This window comes from Rhipicephalus microplus, chromosome X (genome assembly GCF_043290135.1).
Source record: "Rhipicephalus microplus isolate Deutch F79 chromosome X, USDA_Rmic, whole genome shotgun sequence".
NCBI classification, from domain to species: Eukaryota; Metazoa; Arthropoda; class Arachnida; order Ixodida; family Ixodidae; genus Rhipicephalus; species Rhipicephalus microplus.
The window spans coordinates 410273799-410288793 of NC_134710.1; the positions used below are offsets into that span (position 1 = coordinate 410273799).

The following is a 14995-nucleotide window of genomic DNA, read 5'->3' on the forward strand; positions in this document are numbered from 1 at the left end:
AAGACGGTCGTCACCAAACCGACTGCCGGCGCTGATCTCTCCGGACAGTGGCTGCAAACCTCAGCCCATCGAGATCTTTACCCCCCCCCGCGCGAGAGACTGTTACGACCGGCCCTAAGGAACCAAACAAGAGGAGTTTGGGGGAGAACCGGTTCTTGACCGACTGTGTCGTCCACCCCCACCTCCCCATTCAGGCTCCTCCTCTCGCCGGGAGAACTCCGGAATCTGCTGTGCGTTCGTGACCATGTTTGGGCATTTTTAGGGCGCCTTGACCATATATGAACATCGTGTTAGGTTGTGCCACTCCATGTGTTGTGAGAGGTGTTTCCCCCTCCCTCGTGGCCGAGGTGCCGGGGACACCGTATTGGCTGACGATGCGGACAGTGCGCCCAGTGTCGGCAACGCGGCGCTATAAAATGCCGAAGACGTTTTGTATCTCTCTCTCTTCTCTCTTTGGATCAGTTGATCACTTCTCCACATGTAAATAAATCTCTGTCGTTTGTTCGGGCGCTTCTTTCTCGCTGAATTGTTGGACGATGGATCCTGCGACGGGGCCAGCTACCGAAAACGAGACCGGCAGGACCCGGAGTCCCAACAGCATCAACCAGCATCATGTCACAACCATCAGCTGACCGTGACATCCCCAAGTACACCGGATCATCGGACGACGGACCCGTACAAGACTGGTTCAACCTATTCGAGATCCACGCCGCCGCTGCATCATGGTCGGAACGGGAGATGATCACCAACTTCATTGACTATACCTCCGGTGAGGCATTTTAATTTTACCTCACCCACATATTTTAAAATGGCGAGTCATGAAAAAAGATTAGAGAAGAAATGACCATCCGATTTAAAGAATACAATGACGATTACGACGAAGACTCGCGTATAATCAACCATCCGCCGGCAATCGCACTCTATCGTCATTTTTCTAATCAGTCTTCAAGCATTCGAAAGCCCAGGCGACAACTGCCACAAGACAAAGTGGCACATCAGCTCACTGACTGGCGACCATGCGTATTTCGGGAAAAACTCAACCATACAGCGCACCTCCCTTCTGCACGAAAGTCGGCATTTCCTAAGTTGTCGCCCCAACATATGACACGAGACGTCGCTCACCCTACTGGTGCCCTGCATGATTAATCTCGTTACAATGTCCACCGCCTGGCTTTTTACGACGCAGCTCTTCAGAGACTCCTAACGGTCGCTATTCGTGTCACAAGGACGCCTTGTTCATGGTAGACCAGCTGATGCATGGGAAAAATACCGAACAACGCCATGACGACTAGAAGAGTGAAAATCAGTCTTCACACATTAGAAGAGTGAAAATCAGTCTTCACACATTAGATCCGCTTACTTTCCATCTCGCACACTTGGCCCACCTCCTGGTTTTCCATCGCATGGCTCTTTCGTCACTCATAACGTACGCCTCACGCCTCGCACGCCTACTACAGTCGCGATAGAGCTGCGGAACTCGGAGGATACTCAGCGATGCCCTGCGGCTTCTATCCAGACTCATTCGTCAGAAGAGCTCAGCTCGTTAGTTGCACGGAAAGACGGGCATTCAGAACTGAAATCTGACCAAACCACGCCTGTTGCGTTGTCACCGTCCAGTGCGCCTGAAAATCCAAACACAGAAGGCTCAGAAGCACCAACTCTCACAGGGTGCCGGGTGCCAGAAGCCTCCGTAATGAACGGCGTCGCAGGTGCCAGTGATATTCCTTCAGTCAAGTCTGTTCTGCCAACTTCACTGCACAAAAAGCATTGCAACAGCTACCAAGTGAGCACTACGTCAAGTTGCCAAGAAAAACATTGCATTTTTCCAGAAGGGCTGCCACCTCAGTATTTTTCGCAACACCAGCAAGAACAGCACAAGAAAATGAACCAGGTCCGGCGACATGCTATTCGACATGGACAACCACAGTCATCGAAAGACCGCTCGCAGCTCAGGGAAAACAATTTGCAAGAGACTCAAGTGAAGCGTCGACAAATCAAGATGTCTCCCTCGAGAGAAAGAACACATCAGATTCAAGACATTTTCCCGAAAAGAAACATCACAGAAGTTTTTCCCAGCAGAGATCAAGACGGAGCCTACGATCAAAGCGATTGAAACAACAGGAGACAAAAAACACAAACGGCGTAAAACCCTGTCTTTCAGAAAGAAGCAGGGTGTGGAAAGAAGCAGCCAACGATTACGCAAAGTGGCAGTGACCCGTGCGTACCATTCACGACAAAGAACACCACGTGAGCGAAACTCGAGCCAAAGTGTACCAAGGCATTCCAACCTTGTTTATTTCTCGCAAGAATTGCTGTGTCATCACCATTTCCTGCCTTCAAGCCGTACTTCTGTTGGCCAGTACGCAACAGTCATCCTCACCCACCAGAACTCCTGCACTTACCTGACTCCTGCACTCTCCTGTGAATCTAGTGTGTTTACGGAACTTTCCTTGGGCATGGAATGATTTTCTCTTTTTGAAAGTGTTCACGTCTAAGCCGTTTATGTTCAGTTTTCGTTTTTGTTCGTCTGACGTGACTTCTTTCGGGGACAGGGGGAATCGTGCGACGCATAAAGCGATGGTTGGTAGAGGCCGAAAAGGAAGAAGTCTGAATGGAATAAACATGGCGTATGCGCCAGGCCACGTCTTCCGCATCTAGCGTCTCTCTCTCTCTCTCTCACACACACACACACACACACACACACACATATATATATATATATATATATATATATATATATATATATATATATATATATATATATATATATATATATATATATATATATATATATATTTCTCGAGAGCTCCGACAAAAAATTGTCTGTTACATAAAAAAGTCATTTTCTTTATGCGTATATCCCGCACTTATTTTGCACAAGAGCCGTAAAAATGTCGCAATTTTCGGCATCCTGTGACTTCGTTCTCAATGCGATTTTTTGTGGAGACGAAAATGCTGTAGGCCTGTGTGCTCGGATTTGGGTGCTCGTTAAAGAGCCGCAGGTGGACGAAATTTCCGGAGCTCTTCACTATGTCGTCTTCCGTAATCATATGGCGATTTTGGGACGTTAGACCCCACATACAAACCAGTCAATCCATTTCCAATGCGACCACGCCGCCAGACTCTTTACTTGTTGTCAGTGGCCCAGATTCCGAATTTGAGAAGCCTGAAAGGAAAACGACCGGGCATAAACAGTCCCCCGTGAAGTAGCTACAATAACGGACAGTTCGTTGGCAATGAATAAGTGCCTAAGCCAATTTTTTTGAAAATTGCCCAGGCCAGCGCAGGGGCGCGCGTGCCGCATCCTGGAGGGGGTTTGAACCACCCAGCCTCTCCGTACTCTCCGCCTATGGAGAGAGGTTTGCGTGGTAGCAAAGAAGACGAATTAGTACTTCAAGCTCGCGCACTCCAAGCTTTACATGCCCCCTTTTTCGGATGGGATGTAGCTTCTGAATTTTTTTTACTTGTAAGAACGGCACGTGTCGAATCGATGTTCTAAAATTTCTATTCGCACATAGATCGCGCAATTACGAAAGTCAGTCATGTAATCTGAAAAAAAATTAGTGAACTCTCTTCCACGGTTTCGTACATAGTGGGTCGAGCCTCAAATACCACCTAGAACGAATCAAGCAGCCATCATCAGTGCGAAAGGCGCGTGAAGAAGACGAGGCCTGTAGTTCTGGTAGGGGGCATGGCGAGCCACTCGACAGAGATGTCCAAAGACCAGTCGTCCCCTACGCGTCCCGCACTGAAAAAGTCCGACTCGTCCACCAGCACCAGGAGCATACTCCGGTCCTCTAAGAGAGCCACCAAGCCGTGAGTAGACAATATAGGTGATTTGAGCCTCAAGTTGGAACCAAATGGAATTCACTGGTGTAGGCTGGGAAGGGGGGGGGGGAGGAAATTCAATCTACAGCAAGCAATTCGCGCGCGCTGTTACACTGATACTAGCCACAGAGCGTCGGCTGTCGATAAAACAAATTCTTGACAACGTAAATAGGCATACATGCAGCATTGGACATCACAGCCTTATCTCCTGTTGGCTTCGTTGATTTCTCCGAAAATAAACTGTGCTGTCTTCGTTTGCGGGCTCAAGCCCTAAATAGGCTGAAAAAATGTTCTCAAACATTTTAGGGTGGTGCAAGGCAGCAAGGACGCGTGCAAGTGTCCAGTAACATAAAACGAGATAATTATTGATAATTAAAATTGGGGTTTCGTGTCTCAAAACCACAATATGATTATAAAAGACGTCGTTGTGGAGGGCCCCAGAAACTTCGACCACTTGGAGTTTTCAACGTACACCTAAATTTAAGCATTTAAGCTCCCGGCCTTCCTTTCTCTCTCTCTCTTTTTCTCTCTCTCTAAATTTAAGCATATGGGCCTCCAGCATTTGCGGCTTCACCGAAAACGTGGCCGCCGCAGCTGTGATTTGATCCCGCGACATGCGGGTTAAAACGAAAGCAGGGAGTGTGGCAGTATTGTTTATTATTTATTTATTTACAATTTTTATTAACTTATTGTTATTCTCTCGGGCCCCGAGAGCATTACAGAGAGGAGTGGTCAGAGAACGAAACATTAATAACTTCAATTTTGAAGGTGGCAGATTCTTTGATTACAGTAACGGAGCAGGGGCGTACCCAGAAATTTATTTCGGGGTAGTGGGGGGTGAGGAGTGCACCTCCTTGATTTCTAGGGGTACCACCGCACCAACTTTAAATAGTTATTTTTCGCTATGTATGCCATGGCGGAAAAAAATTCGGTAGGAGGGCGGGGGAGGGGGTCACTTGCCCGGTGTGCCACCCCCTGGCGACGCTCCTGCAACAGAAGCAGGAAGCAGTGTTGTACGCGTTTCTCGTTTCTTCCCTAATTTGGAAGGAGTACCTGTTACAAGTTCCTCAAATGCAAAATAAACTCGTTACAGTTACATTTCAAAAATTGGAACGTGTCGTTACGTTTACGTTGCATTGAACTTTTTAACAAATATGTAATATCAGGTACTTCTAAGGTTGAGATAAAAAAAAAGAAACTTAAAGCTCACATCGAGATACCTATTCAGTAAAAGCTTGGTTTGGATGTCCATCTATTAGGCCCGAGGACCCAGCAGCCTAAAGCTACGATCAACCAAGAATGATAATGTTCATACACAAGAACGATGAGCATGCATGATCAACACGTGACGACAATCATAATGTACAAATGAATAAGATAAGTATAATAAATGCTCACACTAATTCCGCCGATGTGAAAGCGGCCAGCCTGGCCGCCGCAGATCAAGGGTATGAGGAGCATCGCATGTAGGGCTTCATGCAGGAGACGTGGACAATTTCGGTACTTTGAAAACGGTGGTTGGTTGGAGCTACAAGAGGCATGACGCGAAAATTCACTGGCGAAGTCTCCTCCAGAATGGTGTATGGCCCGATGAACCGTGGCTGAAACTTGTCACACATGCCAGGTGTGTGAACAGATGTCAACAGCAATACCTGGTCATGAGAGCGGAAGGATACAGCACGATGCGAGTCATCATAAACAGTCTTTCTCTCTTTCTGCATGGCTTCGGTATTCATGCGAGCATGTTGGCGGCTCTGGGCGAGTTGTGAAATGTATTGATCAGAAGCGGATGCAGATGGATTTGATTGATTGATCGATATGTGGGGTTTAACGTCCCAAAACCACCATATGATTATGAGAGACGCCGTAGTGGAGGGCTCCGGAAATTTCGACCACCTCGGGTTCTTTAACGTGCACCCGGATGCAGATGGGTTTACGTTGGCGGTAAAGAAACATCGAGAAAGAAAGTAAGGGAACTGCCGTAAACCAGGTAAAACGGTGAGTAGCCTGTTGTCCGCTGAATGGCCGTGTTATAAGTGAAAGTGACGAATGGCAGAATTGCGTCCCAGTTTTTGTGATCTGGTTAAATATAAGCGGTAATCATGTCGGCAAGAGTGCAGTGGAATCACTCGGTTAGCCCGTTGGAGTGGGAGTGACAACTTGACGTTTCGAGAAGTTGACGTTTTGAGACTTGAAGAAGTTCGTTGACTAGTTGAGAGAGAAAGACTTTCCCATGGTGAATGATCAGAACATGTGGAGCACCATGGCGCAGTATAATAGCTTGGAGAATAAAAACGCAGCAATTTCAAAGGCTGAGGCAGTAGTCACGGATGCTGTCTCGTGTAGCGCGTTAAATGATCAATGGCTGTCGCTATGCATTGGTTGCCGGCGGCACTGACTAGGAGGGGGCCATAAAAGTCGACACCTACAACATCAAAGAGTGTAGCTGGGCACGGAACAGGCTCCAGTGCGCCGGCGGTAGGTGATGTTTGGATTTTCTACATTAGCAGACAGTACAGGAGCCGACGTACACGGCAACGCTTGTAGAAATTCCAGGCCAATGAAAACGATTTCGAGTGTAGTCGAAGGCTTTATGATTACCAAAGTAACCAGCAGTCGGATCATCACAAACGCTTTGAGGACGTCGCAGCGAAGAGAACGAAGTAGAATGGCAACCCAGCGCTGCCCGTCAGGATGGTAAATTTGGCGGTACAGAACCGCCGAGTTGTCCAGCTTAAACAGCGAGAGTTGGCAACGGAGCCTCGCGTTAGGGGGACGGGAATCGCCAGCGAGGTAGCCTATATAATACGCTGACAGTACGGGTCAGCCAGCTGGCGAGAGGGAAGCTCTTGTTCATTGTCCAAAGGAAGCGGGTCTATAGCGGCCAGGGAGCTAACCGATGTAGAAGTGGAGCCTGAGTGTTTGTCCTGCACAGTGGTTGTGGAAACACCTACTGAGGTAGTAGGTAGTGGGCAGCGAGAAAGAGTGTCGGCGTCGCGATGTTTTTGCCACTCTTGTAGATGATGTCAAAGCTGTACTTTTGAAGGCGTAGAATCCATCGGCCGAGGCGTCCAGACAAGGTCTTGAGTGTGGAAAGCCAGCATAGCGCGTGGTGGTCGGTTACAATTGTAGAATGGTGGCCATGAAGATAGGGAAGAAACTTCTGCACTGACCAAATGACGGCCAAGCACTCTTGTTCGGTGATCGTGTAGTTCCTCTCGGCTGGGAAGAGTACGCGGCTGGCGTATGCAACGACACGCTCTCGCGAGGCGTTGTCACGTTGTAGAATAACGGCGCCTAAACCGCAGCCGCTGGCATCTGTGTGTAGAAGTGTGGGCTCGTCTTCGTCAAAATGGACAAGCATAGAGTCGGTCGTGAGGGCATTCTTCAACATGTCAAAAGCCGATTCACATTTTTGAGACCACTCAAACGGCATACCGGAAGCAAGTAGCTTGTGGAGTGGTGCTGGTATGGGGGCAAAGTTTCGTATAAATCGCCGAAAGTAAGGGGCGAGACCAAGGAAACTTCGCAAGTCTTTTGGATTTTCAGGATGAGGGAGCCAAAGTACAGCGGTAGTTTTGTTAGGGTCAGGGCGAATCCCATCTTTGGTCACGACGTGACCTAGTACATTATTGGAATTGCTGGCGAAATGCACTTCTTGGTGTTAATTCGAAGACCTGTGCCTGCAAGACGCATCAAAACCTCATACAACTACTGCGGTTGTTGAGCAAACTTTGATGAAAAGGCAACATGCATAGTTATGGAATGACTTGAGTGCATGATGTGTTGACGTGTGCTGTTCGTGAAGCCAATGTTTACATTAACATTCTTGCTCTGTCATAAGTATAGCGCAAGGTCACCTGCCAGTCACTCAGTTCCATCAATGAATCAAGAATCAGTCAATCAATTTCTGCTTATTCTATTCAGAGAACGTCAGGAAGCACCAGAATCATGCCACGTGGAGGCATGCCAGTGGATTTGTCACGTCGTATTTTTTTTTTGTAATTCGGGGGAATTTGTAGTTAGCAGAAAAACACTATAATAATATAACAATAATAAAGTCCAAACTGTCGTATCAGACGTTTTGCAAACAGATCTGCAACTTTCTCATTAAAATGTTTTACCGATATTTGTTCTTGAAAAGTTAGTTATTTAAATAGATTCAACTAAATATTTCACACCCAAAAAATAGTCTCACTATCTGCAGGCAACAGTCACCGACGCGCATTTGATCGCGACGTGATTGCGTGTGTTGCATATCTTTAAACTCTGGCTAAAGATAGCTGGGGCATTCTGTATATATATATATATATATATATATATATATATATATATATATATATATATATATTTAGAAGAATTACAGGTCGATCAGCTTGCTCTCTGTAGTATACAAGCTACTTACAAACGTAATTGCTAACAGAGTAAAGAAAACATTAGAATTCAATCAACCAAAGGAACAAGCAGGATTTCGAACCGGCTACTCAACAATTGACCACATTCATACTATCAGTCAGGTAATAGAGAAATGCTCAAAGTATAACCAACCACTATGCACAGCCTTCATAGATTACGAGAAGGCGTTTGATTTAGTAGAAATATCAGCCATCATGCAGACACTGCGGAATCGGGGCGTAGATGAAGTATATATAAACATTCTGGAAGAAATCTACAGGGGATCAACTGCTACCATAGTGCTTCATAAAGAAAGCAACAGAATACCAATAAAGAAGGGTGTAAGGCAGGGGGACACAATCTCCCCAATGCTATTTACCGCGTGCTTACAGGAGGTTTTCAGAAGCCTAGAATGGGGACAGTTAGGGATAAGAGTTAATGGAGAGTACCTTAGTAACCTGCGCTTCACCGATGACATTGCATTGCTGAGTAACTCAGGGGACGAATTGCAACTCATGATTACGGAGTTAGACAAGGAGAGCAGAAAGGTGGGTCTTAAAATTAATCTGCAGAAAACGAAAGTAATGTACAACAACCTCGGAAAGGAGCAGCGCTTCGAGATAGGTAATAGTGCACTTGATGTTGTAAAAGACTATGTCTACTTAGGGCAGGTAATAACCGCAGAGCCGAACCACGAGATTGAAATAACTAGAAGAATAAGAATGGGGTGGAGCACATTCGGCAAGCACTCTCAAATTATGACAGGTAGATTGCCACTATCCCTCAAGAGGTGGGTATATAACAGCTGTATCTTGCCGGTACTTAGCTACGGAGCAGAAACCTGGAGACTTACAAAGAGGGTTCAGCTTAAATTGAGGACGACGCAGCGAGCAATGGAAAGAAAAATGGTAGGTGTAACCTTAAGAGACAAGAAGAGAGCAGAGTGGATTAGGGGATAAACGGGGGTTAAGGATATCATAGTTGAAATAAAGAAGATGAAATTGACATGGGCCGGGCATGTAGTGCGTAGACAAGATAACCGATGGTCATCAAGGGTAACTAACTGGATTCCCAGAGAAAGAAGGGAAGCGGGTTAGGGGGAGACAGAAAGTTAGGTGGGCAGATGAGATTAAGAAGTTTGCGGGTATAAATTGGCAGCAGCAAGCACAGGACCGGGTTAACTGGCGGAACATGGGAGAGGCCTTTGTCCTGCAGTGGACGTAGTCAGGCTGATGATGATGATGATGATGATATATATATATTGTGGGCATTTAGTATACGCATCCTCTTCACCGGTACATTATCATCATTATCATGTGTGGCTCATGCATCGTCATCGTTGTCGCGTAGCATCATCATCGTGGCTCATTCATCGTAGCTGTCGGCTGCCGGTTCCTCGGGCCTAATAAAAGGTAATCCTAACCAAGACTTCATACGTGGTGGAGCGTGCTGTTAGATCCCTCGCCATCCTCTCAACCACTCTACCCCCTGGAGCTACGTTCAGGTCGCCGCTTGGGCCAGGTGTCCGGAAATATGTCGCACCAAGATGAGGCCGGTGCTGCAGCCGTTCCCATTCAACCACCGCGTGTCGCGCCTTCTCACGTCATCAACAGCCTCCAGCGTGAGCCCCATCCCTTCGCTGGTATGCGCGGGGAAGATGTGGAGGAATGGCTGGACGATTTCGAACGTGTCGGCGCTGCTAACCGGTGGGATAACACCTACAAACTCGCTCACGTGCCATTCTACCTCACGGGTGTCGCGAAGACGTGGTTCCTCAACCACTTCATCGACATCCCCGACTGGTCAGCCTTCAAAGATCAGCTTCGCCATGTCTTTGGCACACCGGCTGTTCGTTCGGCTCTCGCAAAGAAAGCTCTCGCCACTTGGAAACAGCACATCGGGAAGTCGTATACATCCTACATCGAGGATGTTCTTTCACTATGCCGCCGGGTTGACACACCAATGACAGAATCAGACAAGGTGCGCCAGCTTCTTAAGGGAATTGCACCCGTCGCATTCAATGCCCTTGCAATCCAGAATCCGGCTACCGTTGCTGACGTTGCGACAACCTGTCAGCGCCTTGAAGAACTTGAGTCTATGCGCCTACAACAAGACAGTGACGCGGCCCGTATTACGACTGATCCAAACCTGCGAGACACGATAAGGGTGATTATACGTGAAGAATTAGAATCAATGGGATTCACACTACCTTCAATGTGTCCCATTCGGTCTTCTTCAACGTCATTGCGGGATGTCATCAGAGAAGAGCTCACGTTTATGACCCACATGGCCAACCTGCAGCCCATTGTCTCTCGTACTCTACCATCGTTCCCGCACACCACCGCCGCACCACCAGGCACCGTCAGCTCGACGTCCCCGCCACGAACGTACGCGTCGGTTGCTGCCGCACCTCCCACAAGCTTTCCCACGAGCTTTTCATCACCACCGCCTGAGCCGTCACCTGTCCCTCTGACTGCTCTCTCTCCGGGTGCAGTTAGCGCAAGCTACTATCCTTCTCATCGATCGACTCGGCCTACTTGCTATTATTGCGGCTATCGTGGTCACATTGCACGCTTTTGCCGCAAGCGCCAGCAAGACGAGCGCCGAGGGTATGACATACGCGAACGGGACTATACCGCAGGAGCCTTGTACCAGGGCCGCCGTGATTCGTCACCGCCGCATCGGTCTCTATCTCCGCCAGCATCGGGTGAACTGCGCAGTAGTCACCGATCAACCCGACGCCGTTCACCGTCGCCATACCGTCGCTCTTCTTCTCCTCTTCAGCCTGCTTTCCTTACTTCTGATCGGCGTTCGGAAAACTAAGCGATGCAGTTTTTGGAGGACAAACTGCATTCCAACACATGACTCCAATTCCTCCATCGCGCCCCTACAATATGATTGCGGTCACAGTTGAGGGAGTGGACGTTGATGCTTTGGTAGACACTGGGGCTGCGTTTTCTGTTATTCGTGCTGATTTGTGTGCCCGTCTTCGAAAAGTCACGACGCCTTATGATGGACCGACACTGGTTACAGCCCAGGGAACAATGATTCGCCCTTCCGCTCTCTGTACTGCCCGTGTACTAATCGACGAAATTCTTCATCATATAGAATTTCCTGTGCTATCCCCGTGCTCCCATGAACTCATTTTAGGCTGGGACTTTCTTTCCTCTGCTTCTGCGGCTATTTGCTGTGCACAACGTGTCGTCCATCTTACTGACACGGACCACTTGCTCAACGACGAAACCTACAGGCCACTTCGACTCATCGCTGCAGTAGACATCGAGTTACCACCAAACGAACATCAATTAGTTACAGTTTTGTCCAACGATGTCGGCTCTGGTGACATTTTGGTCACTCCGTCACCGCGTTGCCTTAATAAAGGCATAGCTCTCGCATCAGGTGTGGCTCGCTTCAACAATGGATCAACTGTCCTCGCTGCTACCAACACCACACAAGATAAAATTTTACTGCCACGGGGCACTACTGTCGCCTGCGTTGCCGATCTGCAGCCTGTGTGCGTTGTGCCTCTTACCCCTGGCTCCTCTAAAGTCCATCCTGGAGATCATGCTGCTTCCTGGGCCTTTACAGCAGCCATCAACAAAGACTTGAATGACTGACAGAAGCAGCAGCTGCTTGATTTGTTGGAAAAGCATGCAAACTCCTTTGACGTTCATTCATTCACCCTGGGCCAGACAAGCGCTACAGCACATCGTATTCAGACCGACGGAACATCCATTGTGGACCGCCGTCTGTACCGCGTCTCTCTAGCCGAACGAAAAATCATTGAAGAAAACGTAGACGATATGCTCCAGCGGGAGATAATCCGACCCTCAACCAGTCCTTGGTCGTCGCCCATCGTTCTGGTACGTAAAAAAGACGGTTCCGTACGATTTTGTGTCGATTACCAAGCACTCAGTAAGATCACTAGGAAGGACGTATACCCCATGCCACGCATCGCCGACGCCCTAGATTCCTTACAGGGTGCTGAATACTTTTCAAGCCTCGACTTGCGTTCCGGCTATTGGCAAATCCCCATGCACGAAGATGATAAAGAAAAAACTGCGTTTGTAACCCCGGACGGCCTATACGAATTCAATGTTATGCCATTCGGTCTATGCAATGCGCCCGCAACTTTTGAGCGCATGATTGACACCGTGCTGCGTGGCCTGAAATGGAGGACTTGCCTATGTTACCTCGATGACATTGTTGTCTTTTCATCGACGTTTCCTCAACATCTGCAACGCTTGGACGAGGTCCTGACTTGTCTTGCGGGCGCTGGTCTTCAAATTAACACTAAAAGTGTCATTTCGCCAGCAGATCTATCAAGGTACTCGGTCATGTTGTGAGCAAGGACGGAATTCGTCCAGACCCTGATGAAACTGCTGCAGTGCTTCGCTTCCCTCGCCATGACAAACCGAAAGATTTGCGAAGTTTCCTTGGTCTCGCCTCTTACTTTCGGCGATTCATACAAAACTTTGCCTCCATAGCCGCACCACTTCATAAGCTGCTTGCTTCCGGTATGCCCTTTCAGTGGTCTCAGGAATGTGAATCGGCTTTTGACAGGTTGAAGGGTGCCCTCACGACCGACCCTGTACTTGCTCATTTTCACGATGATGCACCGACCTTCCTGAACACAGACGCTTGCAGCCTCGGTTTAGGAGCCGTGCTCCTGCAACGCGACAACTCTTCGCGAGAGCGAGTCGTTGCATACGCCAGCCGCGTCCTCTCCGCAGCCGAGAGGAACTACACGATCACCGAGCAGGAGTGCCTCGCCATCGTTTGGTCAGTACAGAAATTTGGTCTATATCTACATGGCCGCCATTTCACCATTGTGACCGACCACCACGCTTTATGTTGGCTTTCGACACCCAAGAACTTGTCGGGACGCCTCGGACGCTGAATTTTACGCCTCCAAGAATATGATTTTGAGATCGTGTACAAGTGCGGCAGGAAGCATAGTGACGCCGATGCTCTTTCTCGCTGCCCACTACCAGCGACTTCACTCGGGGTTTCCGCCATCAATTTGCAGAACACGCCCTCGGAGTCCACGTCTACGGCGGTTTCCTCTCTCGCCTCTATGGACCAGCTGCCTTCGGACGACCCCCACGATTTTCCTTCTCGACAGTTGGCTGACCCATACTATCGACGTATTATAGGCTACCTCACTAGCAGTTCCCGTCCACCTAATGCAAGGCTTCGTCGCCAACTCTCGCAATTTAAGCTGGACAACTCGGGGCTGTACCGCAAAATTTACCATCCTGACGGTCAGCGCTGGGTTCCCGTTCTACCCCGATCGCTTCGGTCCGAAGTCCTCAGGGCGCTTTATGACCATCCGACTGCTGGTAACCTTGGTTACCATAAAACCTACGATCGCCTTCGAAGTCGGTTTTATTGGCCAGGCATTACCACTAGTGTAGCTCGGTACGTCGGGTCCTGCACTACCTGCCAATGTAGAAAACTACCAACATCTGCTCCTGCCGGTACACTACAGCCTCTTCCGTGCCCAGCCACACCATTCGAAGTTGTAGGCGTCGATCTTTATGGCCCCCTCCCAGTCAGTGCTGCTGGGAACCGGTGGATTGTAACAGCCGTTGACCATTTGACGCGCTACGCCGAGACGGCATCCGTTACTACTGGTTCAGCTTCTGAGATTGCCTATTTCATCCTCCGAGCCATTATACTGCGTCATGGTGCTCCACGTGTGTTGCTCAGTGACCGTGGAAGGGCCTTCCTTTCACAACTAGTGAACGAACTTCACGCCTCCGGCACAACTCACAAGACTGCCTCTAGTTGTCATCCCCAGACTGACGGCCTCACTGAGCGATTCCACCGCACTCTTGCTGACATGATCGCCGCCTATATTCAACCAGACCACAAAAACTGGGACGTTGTTCTACCATTCGTCACTTTCGCCTACAATACGGCCATTCAGCGGACAACCGGCTACTCGCCATTTTACCTAGTTTATGGACGCTGCCCTACTTCTTTCCTGGACGTCTCTTTCTTTACCTGCCAAGCGAATTCATCTCCATCCTCTTCAGAGGAATACGTTTCACGACTCGCACAGTGCCGCCAACGTGCTCGTATAAACACTGAAGCCCGCCAGCAAGACAGAAAGCTAGTTTATGATCAATCGCATCGTGCTGTATCCTTCAAACCTGGAGACGAAGTGCTCCCTTTGACGCCTGTTCGCACACCTAGCTTGTGTGACATATTTCAGCCTCGGTTTATCGGGCCGTACACAGTTCTTGAAGAAACTTCACCAGTAAATCATCGCGTGACGCCACTTGTAGCCCCAGCAGGTCGCCGTTATCGAACTACAGAGGTTGTCCGTGTCTCTCGTATGAAGCCCTTCATGCGATGTTCTTTGTCCCCTTGACTTGCCGCGGCCAGGCTGGCCGCTTTCACGTGGGGGGGAATTGGTGTGGGCATTTAGTATACGCATCCTCTTCACCGGTACATTATCATCATTATCATGTGTGGCTCATGCATCGTCATCGTTGTCGCGTAGCATCATCATCGTGGCTCATTCATCGTAGCTGTCGGCTGCCGGTTCCTCGGGCCTAATAAAAGGTAATCCTAACCAAGACTTCATAATTAATAGAGAGAGAGATAGGAGAAAACAGAGAGAGAGGAGAAGAGAGAGGGGAGGGAGAGAATGAAATAGGGAATAACGACTTTCATTGGTTTGGCACTGTATATTTTATATACAGGGGATTAATTTGAACGGTGCCGAGAACAGGACACGAAATCCAATACGTCATCAGCCTCA

General features: G+C 48.7%; 1 protein-coding gene across 1 annotated transcript in view; it reads left to right on the forward strand.

Annotated features, from left to right (window-relative positions):
• Positions 1-3669: 3669 nt before the first annotated feature.
• LOC119161883 (uncharacterized) overlaps positions 3670-14995 on the forward strand; it is a 47270-nt gene continuing 35944 nt past the window's right edge. Inside the window, exon 1 of the mRNA XM_037414388.2 lies at positions 3670-3816. Coding sequence (XP_037270285.2) covers positions 3692-3816 — 125 coding nt within the window. The 5' untranslated portion in view covers positions 3670-3691. The remainder of the gene's footprint in view (positions 3817-14995) is intronic.